The sequence below is a fragment of the Macaca fascicularis genome, chromosome 7, assembly GCF_037993035.2.
Source record: "Macaca fascicularis isolate 582-1 chromosome 7, T2T-MFA8v1.1".
NCBI lineage: Eukaryota > Metazoa > Chordata > Mammalia > Primates > Cercopithecidae > Macaca > Macaca fascicularis.
In genome coordinates, this window is record NC_088381.1 from 52,596,700 (window position 1) to 52,609,636 (window position 12,937).

The following is a 12,937-nucleotide window of genomic DNA, read 5'->3' on the forward strand; positions in this document are numbered from 1 at the left end:
ATGCAGTATATATAATACATACAACATACAAAGTATGTCTATCAACTGTTTATCAGTAAGCCTTCCAGTCAACAGTAGACTATCAGTAGTTCCATTCCGGGGGAGTCAAAAATTATACATAGATTTGACTGTGCAGGGGCCAGTGCCCCAAACCCCGTGTCATTCGAGGGATAATCATACATTAAACTGTGTGCTCAACATCTCCCACTTGAAAGTTTTGTAGTCCTTTCAAACTTAAAACGCACTTCGTCTGTCTCCTAAACCTCATAACCCTTTTCTATTAACAGGTGAGCCCCTAAAATATCCACTTAAGCAAAACAAACCAAAAAACCCCAAAACGAATTAGGCACCATCCTTGATGTCCTCCTTTTGCTTACCCCCACATTTGATCCAATACCATCTCTTGTCAATTAAATATCTAAATTATATCTACATCCAGGCGTGGTAGCCTGTAGTCCCAGTACTTTGGGAGGCTGAGGTGGGTGGGTCACTTGAGGTCAGGGGTTCGAGACCAGCCTGGCCAACATGGTGAAACCCCATCTCTACTAAAAATACAAAAAATCAGCCAGGCGTGGTGGCGCGTGCCTGTAATCTCAGCTGCTCAGTAGGCTGAGACAGGAGAATCGCTTGAACCCAGGAGGCAGAGGTTGCAGTGAGCCGAGATTGGGTCACTGCACTCCAGCTTGGGCGACAAGAGTGAAACTCTGTCTCAAAAATAAATAAACACATAAAATCTACAATGTAATTCTTGCAATTCCACTGCCACCCTAGTAGTCTGGGTGGTCCCCAAATCTCATTTGGACAAGGGCACCCTTGAGTGGTCTCTGCTCTTCCAACTTTATACATACCCATCTCCACTCTCCTCATAGCACTCCAAGCTATCTTTGTCAAATGTCCCAATGCATCTCAAACAAACTCCAAACCATGGCCTATTAGACAAAGTAATGTGGCCTCTGCCTACCCTTCTAACTTCATGCAACCTTGAGCCACAACGGTGTCTGTAGTTTCTTGAATATGCCATGTTCTTTCCTCCCAGCCTTGTACTTGCTGTTTTGTCTAGAAAACACCCATCCTCTACTCTTCACCAGGCTAATTCCTTGTCATTATTCAGGCCTCAAGCATCACCTCCTTTGAGAAGCCTCCTCCAGTGAAAGCAGGGCCTGTATGCTAGTTACCCTTGATCACTGCACCTGATTTGTTTCCCTGGTAGTGCATATCATCACATTACTTCATCTGATCAACTTCATGGCTGTAGTCCCAGGGCCTGGCATAACACCCTGTACACAGCTGCAGCAGGAAGGTTTCACAATTGAGATAGAATGTAAAAACAGGTAGAATTCATACAAGCAAACGATCAGATACTACTTGAGATGTAAATACTGGGAGTAAATTCACTAAAAAGGTGCCACCAGGTATTTATATGCTCTTACGGGCTGAAGTGTGTTCTCCCTAAAATTCTTATGTTGGCTGGGTGTGGTGGCTCGTGCCTGTAAAGCTAGCACTTTGGGAGGCTGTGTCAGGCAAGACTGTCTCAAACAAACAAAAAATCAAATATTGAAGTCCTGGCCCACAGTACTTCCAAATGTGACCTTATCTGGAGGCAGACATACACACAGGTAGAAACACCATATGAAGATAAAGGCAGGGATCTACAAGCCCAGGAATGCCAAAGATTGCCAGCAAAGAACCAGAAGCTAAGAGAGGCCTAGAACAGATTGTCCCTCACAGTCCTCAAAAGGAACCAACACTGCTGACACCTGACTTTGGACTTCTAGTCTCCAGAACTTTTGTCGTTTAAGCCACACTCTGTGGTACTCTGTCACAGCATCCTTAGCAAACCAACATACCTACTTCCTCAGCTAAGTCTCAGCTCCAAGAACAGGTTTGCATAAACAAAGAGAAACAATCAGAAGACTCTGGGCCTCCCCTGCTCCTAGCTAGGGTGGCAGATGTGTACAGAAATTAGTTACTGGTTCTCACCTGATGAGCCCGGAGCAGGGCAGTCCTCCGATACATATAGTCCTCTGATTTGATCACATACACCATCTTGTAGGAATTCAGCTTGAATCTACACTCCAGCTTATCCAGACTATCCACATTCTCCATGGTCTTCTTACTGTTTCCTTCCTTCCCTTCCTTTTCCTGCTGCTCTCGACCACGCTGACATTTCCGGATCCGCCGTAGATTCCTATGGCAGAAAAGCCCTGAAAGATGAGAGCTCATCCAGACACAGATTCCCGTGACTTCCCCCAAGTGAGTTTTCTTTATTATATGCTTACATAGTACTCATCCCAATTTGTTAAATACATACAAAAATGTTCCGTTGTTTCACTGCAAAAAAAATTTCAACTGCAAAGGTACACAGAATAAAAAGTAGAAATCTTCACCCATCCCCTACTTGCCTTAGCAGATGCAGCCAGTTAAGAGTTTTAATGAGAAACTTCTGGGCCTCCGTCTGTAAATTTACACATGTAATTACCAGCTATAATTCTGCTTTGGGATTTGTTTCTAAGACAAAATAGGATCATACTATATATTCTGTCCTCAACTTTTCACTTACTGTCATGAGTATTTTTTCATTTCATGACAGATTTGTCTTATTCTCTTTAACTGCTGCAGAAAAATGTACCCCAATTTACCATTCCTTAACAGTTTATTTCAACTGAGGTTCCTCATCTGAACCACATAACAAAAAATTATTTGAATGCCTATTTTTAAAAATTCCCCCAGATGATATAAACTAGTGCCACTCTACATAGACAAGAAAGAAGATAATTCACATGAATGGATGCCCTGAGGGGTGGGAGGCTTGCTAAATCTCCTCAACATCCAGTGAAGAAAGGTTATCAGCTAGACAATTATACTGTTTCTCATAACTTGCTATTAAAAACACTGCTTCAGGTTGGCCGTTGTGGCTCATGCCTATAATCCCAGCACGTTGGGAGGCAGGTGGATTGCTTGAGCTCAGGAGTTTGAGACTAGCCTGGGCGACATGGCAAAAACCCCTTCTCTACAAAAAATAAAAAAATTAGGCAGGTGTGGTGATGTGTGCCTAGAGTCTCAGCAACTTGAGAGGTTAAGGTGGGAAGATCGCTTGAGCCCAGAAGGTGGAGGTTGCAGTGAGCCAAGATCCCACCACTGTACTATAGCCTGGGAGACAGAGTCAGATACTGTCTCAAAAAAAAAAAAAAAAAAAAAACCCCAAAATATTGCTCTAGTGAGTATCTTTGTATACATGTATTTCTGTAGACAGCAGTTCTTTGTCCAAAGGGTCCCAAGACCCTTTTAGGAGATCTGTGAGATCAAAACTATTTTCATAATAATACTAAAATATTATTTCCCTTTTTTGCTGTGTTGACATCTGCACTGGCACCATAAACGTAATGGTGAATAAAAATGGTGGTGGCGCCAAATTGTATTTGCAATATCGAACAAATTGTTACCAAATTCCAATATCAATCTATATACATCACTGAGCTTTTCATACAGTTGTCAAACTCTATTGGTTTATTTTGTACCATGAATGAATCCTTTTACTTCCACGATTTTGTAACCTCATGCAATTGCAATTCAAGTCTTTGAACTTCACACTGACTGCACAATGACATTAAGTGAAAAAAAGCCAGTTTCACTTAAGAAGGTTTCTGATGGGCCAGTCACAGTGGCTCACACTTATAATCCCAGCACTCTGGGAGGCTGAGGCAGGCAGACCACTTGAGGTCAGGAGTTTGAGACCAGTCTGGCCAATTGGGGGAAACCCCATCTCTAATAAAAGCACAAAAATTAGCCAGGCATGGTAGCGTGCACCTGTAATCCCAGCTACTTGAGAGGGTGACTCAGGAGAATCACTTGAACCTGGCTGGTGGAGGTTGCAGTAAGCCAATATCATGCCACCACACTCTAGCTTGGGCAACAGTGAGACTCTGCCTCAAAAAAAAAACCAATGTTTCTGATGAAGGAGTAACATTTTTTATTAAATCCCAACCCCTCAGTTTACATATTTTTAACATGCTGTGTGATAAAATGGGAACTACATATAAAGCACTTTTGTGTGCTAACGTACAACGGTATTTTTTTTTTTGAGACGGAGTCTCGCTCTGTCGCCCAGGCTGGAGTGCAGTGGTCGGATCTCAGTTCACTGCAAGCTCCGCCTCCCGGGTTTATGCCATTCTCCTGCCTCAGCCTCCCGAGCAGCTGGGATTACAGGCGCCCGCCACCTCGCCCGGCTAGTGTTTTTGTATTTTTTAGTAGAGACGGGGTTTCACCGGGTTAGCCAGGATGGTCTCGATCTCCTGACCTTGTGATCCACCCGTCTCGGCCTCCCAAAGTGCTGGGATTACAGGCTTGAGCCACTGCGCCCGGCCAGTACAATGGTATTATTAAAGAAAAGTACTTGAGCAATTGCTTGAGTTGTAAGTGGATCACCATTTTTACCTGAAAGAACAACTGACTAAATATAGTCAATCTCAGCCAAGTATTTGGCAGATGTTTTCTCAAAAATGAACAAGGGAGCCTATCACTTCAAGGAAAATAATGTTGCCAATAATAAGATTAGAATTTTCAAGTAAAACTATGAATTGTGGTGAACTGGTATTAGCCACCCTGAGCTTGACAGCTTCCCAATACTTAAAGATGTGTTTGATGACCTAGTGATAGTGATATTAATCAATGTGATTTTTTTTGGAGACACTGTAAAATATATCAACATTTAGTAGGTCTGTACAACTTAGTGAGCTAATGTTTCCAAATAGCCAATTGCATAGTTACAAAATCATAGAGGAAAAAAAGATTCCTTCATGATACACATGAATGAATGTGAGAGCTCAGTGATGGATAAATTGATATTGGAATTTGGTAACACATGTGAGAGACACATGATGGATTTTGACAACTGTATGAAAAGCCCACTGATATATAAATTGATATTGCTACTAACCTTTAAGAAACTATTGGCTGGGCACGGTGGCTCACGCCTGTAATCCCAGCACTTTGGGAGGCCGAGACAGGCAGATCACGAGGTCAGGAGATTGAGACCATCCTGGCTAACATGGTGAAACCCCGTCTCTACTAAAAATACAAAAAATTAGCCGAGCATGGTGGCAGGTGCCTGCAGTCCCAGCTACTCGGGAGGCTGAGGCAGGAGAATGGCGTGAACCTGGGAGGCGGAATTTGCAGTGAGCCAAGAAAGCGCCACTGCACTCCAGTCCGGGCGACAGAGCGAGACTCCATCTCAAATTAAAAAAAAAAAAAAAAAAAAAAAAAAGAAAGAAACTATCACTGGGGTCAGGTGCGCTGGCTCACACCTGTAATCACAGCACTTTGGGAGGCTGAGGTGGATCACCTGAGGTCAGGAGTTCAGGACCAGCCAAACCAACATGGAGAAACTCCATCTCTACTAAAAAAACAAAAACAGCTGGGCGTGGTGGCACATGCCTGTAATCCCAGCTACTTGGGAAGATGAGGCAGGAGAATTGCTTAAACCCGGAAGGCAGGGGTTGCAGTGAGCCAAGATCGCCACTGCACTCCAGCCTGGGCAACAAGAAAGAAACTCCGAAAACTAGCCAGGCGAGGTGGCGGGCACCTGTAGTCCCAGCTACTCGGGAGGCTGAGGCAGGAGAATGGCGTAAACCCGGGAGGCGGAGCTTGCATTGAGCTGAGATCCGGCCACTGCACTCCAGCCTGGGCGACAGAGCGAGACTCTGTCTCAAAAAAAAAAAAAGAATGAAACTCCGTCTCAAAAACAAAAACTATCACTTGTGGTTTTGTTGTCATATCAAAGAATATCCAGTTATCTGAAGGATCTGAAAATACTCCTTTTTCCAGCTATCTGAAGGATCTGAAAATACTCCTTTTTCCAGCTACACATTTGCGTGAGGCCAGATTTTCTTCACATATTTCAACCAAACAACATAATGCAACAGATTGAATGTACAAGCAGACATGAGAATCCAGCTGTTCTTCTAGTAAGCCAGACATTAAACAAATTTATGAAATACAAGCAATGCCAGTCTACTCACTAATTTTTGTTTTGAATTAGCTTTTCATTAAAAAATATTATTAAAAAATATAATGGGATATATATATACACACACATATATATATATATATATATATATTTTTTTTTTTTTTTTTTTGAGGCAGAGTCTCGCTTGGTTACCCAGGCTGGAGTGCTGTGGTACGATCTCCACTCACTGCAAACTCTGCCTTCCAAGTTCAAGCGATTCTCCTGCCTCAGTCTCCCGAGCAGCTGGGACTACAGGCGCCCGCCACCACACCCAGCTAATTTTTTGTATTTTTAGTAGAGACGGGTTTCACTGTGTTAGCCAGGATGGTCTCAATCTCCTGATCTCGTGATCCACCGCCTCGGCCTCCCAAAGTGCTGGAATTACAGGCGTGAGCCACAACGCCCGGCCCAATATTGTTATTTTTCAAATGAATTAAAGATTGAAAACATTTCTTTGTTTTTATTTCTAACTTGGTAAATATTACCAGTATAATCCATATAAACAAAAGCTTTTGGAGAACTCATGCTCTAAGAGTGTAAGGGGTCTCAAGGCCAGTAAGATGAGCCCCTTAGCTGTCAGACAAATCATTAAAAACTGAAATTCTGGAGGGAAGGTTCCATACACTTCAACTATCCTGCCACCAGAACGATTATATCAATTTCTTTTTTCTCACAGTACATAAATGTGCCTCCTTCCTCATATCCTGGTGAGAGAAACATGATGACAGGTTTATTGTAGTATGTTATTAGCATGGAGCCTGTTTTGTTGAGAGGAACCTGACACAGAGCAACTGCTCAAATGTGTTAAATGATTCCATGAATGGAGAACCTGGCAGGGTCCATTTTTCTGGTACCCCTTTGCCCATGTTCTCATTAGGACTCAATAAGTCTAATAACACTGGGATGATACTTTCTTGGAAACCTAAGACATAAGATTTCAATTCAAAACTTTTAGGAAGGAAGAAAGCCATTCTACCCATTTTATACTTCTTAAACTCTGTTATCATATACTTGGAGGATCAGTATCACAATCTGCCTATATACAGAGGGAACATTTTTAAAATTCTGTGCAGAAAAGAGTTAATGTAGCAGGCCTAAGACTGCTATTCTTTGAAAAGCCTGCTTATAAAAGTTGGCCCTTGGCTAGGGGCTGGGATCTTGGATTTTGGGCAATGTTCTATCATTCCTTAACTCATGTAAGTGTCACACTGTACCTAAAGTATCTGTACAAACTCTATAGCTTATGCTGAAAACCTGCTTTCTTTCTGAGAGTTTGGGATTTTGGTACATGCTAGACATATAGTGCTTAGATGACTAGATATCAATAAAAATCCTGGCATAGTCTCTAATGAGCTGCCCTGGTAAGACAGCATTTTACATGTGTTGTCACACTCATTGTTGGAAGAATTAAGAGTGTCCTGTGTGACTCCACTGGGAGAGGATTCTAGGAAGCTTGCACCTGGATTCCTCTAGCTTTGCCACAGGCACCTTTTCCCTTTGCTGATTTTGCTTTGCATCTTCTTGCTGCACTGTATCAGTTTGACTATATGCAGAGTCCTGTGAGTCCTCTTCCATCGAACCATGGAGACTCTGACACACATTGCCATCCAAAGTAGGGAGGTTATTGTTGATTCTCTGTAAGTCTCACCTCCCGGCTGCTTTGACACATGCTCCAGGTAAGCCCATGTTGTGACAGCCATATAAACCTTGAATTAGCATCCCCAGCAGACAGAACAAATGAATAAAATATATGAAAGCCAAGAACGTGAAAGTCATTTAATTCTCCATTCCTAAATCACACACAGTACGGACTGCTGACAAATGACATGGCTCACTCACCTGGGGAGAAATACTGGTTTCTGTGCTAGATGTTCACGAAGCTCGGGAGAGGTAGTATCTGAATTCATGTATCGCTCCACATAGTCTGACCAGCGCTAAGATGGCAAACACAAAATACAGGTAGAAGGAAATCACAAAAACAGCTCGTAACGCATTGGGTACTCTAGTAAATTCTATGACTACAATGCCCCAAATTCATAAATTTCAAGATCAAAAAAGTCCCTTTCTATAAAGACATGATTGTTAGTAGGTACTGGAACACAGATTAAAAATTCTGTTAGCCAGTAATACTGTTAAGTTTCTCTGAGGTGCGCTAAGGTTATCGGAAGTCATAAACAGGTAGAAGCTGGCTCACTGACAAGTTTCATTTCCCCACAGAAGCTTTTGTTAAAGAACAAAATTTACAGTGGCAAATGTGTGAAAGTTTCCTTCACATTACAATCTAGATTTCTGACATCACTTTAAAAAACAAAAAGATCTGCCAACAAGCCAACATTCCCACCAAACAGGTCATCCCACATGTCCCCCGCAACATCATACATATGGCCTGCATCTCCCGTGTACATTATCTGCCATAACTAATTATGATAATCACACCTGTCTATTCAGGGGTTGAAAACTCTGTGCTTTATCAGTCCAGTATAAAGTAAACATGACCCAAAGAATCCAGATGACACGAGAAAGACAGTACCTCATTTGTTGTTTTTTATACTTTAGTAAAAAACAGGAAAGCTGCCAACCATAAGACTTACTTAGAGGAGATAGCTTTACTAAGTGCAAGATGAGGTTAACATCTATAACCAGGCAGCCCTTCTCTTCAGCTAAAGACATGGCTGGATTGACTTGTATTTTAAGCATCCAGGTCCTGACCCTTAAACAGGCCTAAGGTGCCTTGGCCTTTTGGCAGACAGGGTCACTAGACAGACTCTCAAGACACGCCAGCTCTGCTTGGCACCTGGGGTGTGTGATGCACTTGCTCATACCTCTGCTTCCACAGGGTCATCCGAATTCTCCTCTTCTGTGTCCAGAAGCTCGATAGTCAGCTGGACCTGGCCTTGGCTCTGAATAAACATAAGCTGCAAATAAGAAACCTAAGCGTAAACAAAAGACCGTCTCTATAGCTATAATCTATCTTCTCAAGGAAATGAGAGATGCAGAGGCAATAAACTTAGTAAACTTTGCTCCAACTGAAGAGATGAGGAAGATACTGGATCTTGGGAGGCCAGTGATAAAGGCAAAAGTCTACACTTACTACAAGTAAAATGAAATATGTTAAAGAAAAAAGTACCATTTCATGTTTCAAACTTCTAGAATTCACTAACATAATAATCAATGCCAGTAAGAATGTTTTACAAAACAAATATTTTGTTAGAAAGAAATATGGCACATGTAGCCAGAACCAAAAAATGTCAATGCTCTGTCCATTGATAATCCCACTTCTAGGACATAATAGACAAGGTAACTATCAGAATCACACGGAGAAGATCAGAGCCTGGAAAGAAACCTGAGAATTTTTTATTTCAACTTTCTTCATTTTACAGAAACAAAACTGAAATTCAGAGAGTTCTGGTTTCTCAACGCACACCACTAGTCAATAAACACACAGATTCAGAAGCTAGATCTAGCTCAGTGTTCTTCCAAAGCTTTAAAAAATGATCTCTACTAGTAAAGCTTACAACCTGACAATAACATAACATATATACACAAATACAGTTACTTCCAAAATAGATTTTGGGGGATGGGGGGCAGACCCTGCATTTTTACAATTTATAATTTAAGAATTGCAAAATCTGTCTCCAGTATTCATAACAGGATGTCATTAACCAATCCCCACAGTGGGTTGGACGTCTAGGTTGTTTCCAACTATCTGCTTTTATAATTATCCATTATAATGGTGAAAAATTGGAAACAACCTAAATGTCCAATAATACAGGCATTAATTCTCTAAAAAGTGAATATCAAATAGCCATAAAAAAGACATTAAAGACCCAGAAGTGTTGCTAATTGATCAAAAATACATTAAAGACCATTTCAAGTCAGATGCAGTGGCTCACACCTGTAATCCCAGCACTTTAGGAGGCTGAAGCGGGCAGATCAGTTGAGGCCAGGAGTCTGAGACAAGCCTGGCCAACATGGCAAAACCACATCTCTACTAAAAGTACAAAAATTAGGCAGGGTGCAGTGGCTCATGCCTGTAATCCCAGCACTTTGGGAGGGCAAGGAGGGCAGATCACCTGAGGTCAGGAGTTCAAAACCAGCCTGACCAACATGGTGAAACCCTGTCTCTACTAAAAATACATACACACACACAAAAGCTGGCCATGGTGGCACGTGTCTGTAACCCCAGCTACTCAGGAAGCTGAGGCAGGAGAACTGCTTGAACCCAGGAGGCAGAGGTTGCAGTAAGCTGAGATAGTACCACTGCACTCCAAGCCTGGGCAACAAGAGTGAGCCTCCAACTCGGGGGGGGGGGGGAAGACCATTTTGTCCAGTATAAACTCTTTCAAAATATATACTCAAGCATAGAGAAGTTAGAAGCATAGAGATGTCATCAATGATAATTTCAGGAAAGAATTCTAAGGTGACTTTTTTTGGTTATCTATATTTTATTTTCCTTTTTATTTTTTGGGGACAGAAAATGCTTGCTCTGTCACCCAGGCTGGGGTGCAGTGACGTGATCAGGGCTTACTGTAGCCTCGACCGCCCAGGTTCAAGCAATCCTTCTACCTCATTCTCCCGAGTAGCTAAGAGTATAGGTGCACGCTACCACGCTGGACTAATTTTTGTATTCTCATATTTCTTGCAGAGATGCCGTTTTGCCATGTTGCCCAAGCTGGTCTCAACTGATCCGCCCACCTCAGCCTCCCAGTGTGCTGGGATTACAAGTGTGAGCCATGTGTGCCGGGCCTATTTTTTTCTTTCTATAATGATCATGACCATGGATTTCATGTACCAACATTTTTCTAACAATAATATTTACAAAGCATACTATGAAAAATGTTCAGAGAAAAAGAATACAAAATTGTAAAAATCATATATAACTAGTTTTTTTTTTTTTTCTTTTTTTTAAAGGCAGGAAAGAAACAAAGTAGATTGTCCAGGAAGACAATCACTTCTACTTTGTATTTCTCTGGTGAACTCATTAAAAGTTCCAGGAGTAGAATCACAGGTCAACGTACCCTGGCTTTAACTTCTGGTTCAGAGAATCCTAACAACTTACATTGTCACCAGCAAGTTCTTTGACTACCTGAACAACTCTCACCTTAAAGCAATTCTCATCTGACATTAGCTGCTCAGCTTTCCGCTGATACGTTGACTCCAGGAGGCTCCTTGAGTTCTGTGTGTTCAGCTGGCCTCCAGTGGCCCCATTATTATTTTCTGCCAGGTAAAGGTCAGTCACCTGCACACAGATCTCATCACTCACGATATGCTGCAGCTGGAATCAAACAAAGGCAAGATGTTAGTGAACACAGAAAACATTTCTCCACTATACAGTCAACGTTCCTTTGACTGATCTAGTCACTCAACTCAAAAAAAGGGTTTTTTTTTGGGGGGGGGAGCTGGCAATTTTAGAAAATTAATCACACAAACCACTGTATCATTTTCTTGGAGAATAATCAAGCCAAGATTTTCAGCCATATCAGTGGTCCATGGTAAAACTTTCATATCTATTTAAAATAAAAACCATAGAGAACTCAGGATAATTGTACTATTTAAAATTCTAAGGATCTTTAAATAGTTTTCTATAGGTCATATTTTTATTGCATTTTAAAATCATTTACAATTTGCTTTCATACATATTTTCTCTCATTTGATCCTCACAACTGCCCTGGGAAGCAGGCTGGAGAGAGTTGGGGACAGTTAGGAGACAAATTTACACAATGCATCAGAAAGGTGGCTCACGTCTATAATCCCAGCACTTTGGGAGGCTGAGGTGGGCCCATCACCTGAGGTCAGGAGTTCAAAACCAGCCTGGCTAACGTGGCGAAACCCCAGCTCTACTAATAAATACACAAATAGCCTGGTGTAGTGGCAGGTGCCTGTAATCCCAGCTACTCGGGAGGCTGGGGCAGGAGAATCGCTTGAACCTGATAGGTAGAGATTGCAGTGAGCCGAGACTGCACCACTGCAAAGCTCACCATGAGCTGGGGTGAGGAAGGGAGCCTTGGAGAATCATGAATGTAATATCTATGTTTTTATTCCCAGCCCAACTACAAAGCCTGAAACTCATTAAGTATTTAAGAAATAGCTGCTGAATTACTGCCTGGGGTGCTCAGCTGAAGAAGCAGGGTTGGAACTAAAAGTCAAGGTTCCTGACTCCTATAGCCCAATACTTTTCCAAACACACCACCTATTTTTCTATATCTGATAGAAAGTATAAGGCTTACATTGTACATAATGTTAACTCACTTTCCATACAGGCCAATCATGACTGACTATCCAGTACTTCTGTGACAATCTTAGGAAACTAATGACTAGAAAGTTGAACCTTTCAGAGTTCCCATTCTCATGTCATGCTATTTCTATTTTGAAATAAAAATTCTTCCAAATGAAACTTTATCACCAAAATGACAGAAGTGAAAAATAGATACAAGAAGAAAGCAAAACATTAATTTCAATATCGATTTGTCTATTTTACTTTAAGATTATCATAAACACCAAGCCATTCTATTTTTAGGAAGATACATTCTTTTTGAAGTGTTAGGAACCACGATAACTATTTATTCTTAACTTTAAGTCCTAAATGACCAGTATGTATATTAGTAGATAACTGGACACAGTGCAAGGTCAGACGGGTGACTGAGTGTGGCAGAAAGGGCAGTATCTCCAGCAACTACAGATGGATAAATAAATCACAATAAGTCCAGATAAAGGATTCTGATACAACCATTAAAATAATGCTGATGAGTACTTGATATCATGTGCAAAAGATTAAGATACAGTGTTTTAGAGAGAAAAAAGGTGGAAAAAATAGATGGAAAGCATGACTTCAATCATGCATACAGATGCTTCCACTTTATACTTTTTTTTTTTGTTTTTTGAGACAGAGTTTCACTCTGTCACCCAGGCTAGAGTGCAGTGGCATCGTGATCT

At 41.5% G+C, this 12,937-nt stretch overlaps 1 protein-coding gene across 9 annotated transcripts in view; it reads right to left on the reverse strand.

The window, feature by feature from the left end:
• Positions 1–12,937, reverse strand: part of SIN3A (SIN3 transcription regulator family member A) — an 88,195-nt gene that overhangs the window by 4,386 nt on the left and 70,872 nt on the right. For 7 of the 9 annotated variants that reach the window (XM_015453100.3, XM_005560124.4, XM_065547427.1 and 4 more), the window contains 4 exons: positions 11,106–11,279; positions 8,827–8,919; positions 7,844–7,938; positions 1,981–2,188 (listed from right to left, as the gene is read on the reverse strand). In XM_015453100.3, coding sequence (XP_015308586.1) covers positions 1,981–2,188; positions 7,844–7,938; positions 8,827–8,919; positions 11,106–11,279 — 570 coding nt within the window. The remainder of the gene's footprint in view (positions 1–1,980; positions 2,189–7,843; positions 7,939–8,826; positions 8,920–11,105; positions 11,280–12,937) is intronic. The other 2 variants (XM_073996402.1, XM_065547428.1) reach the window with 1 other exon arrangement.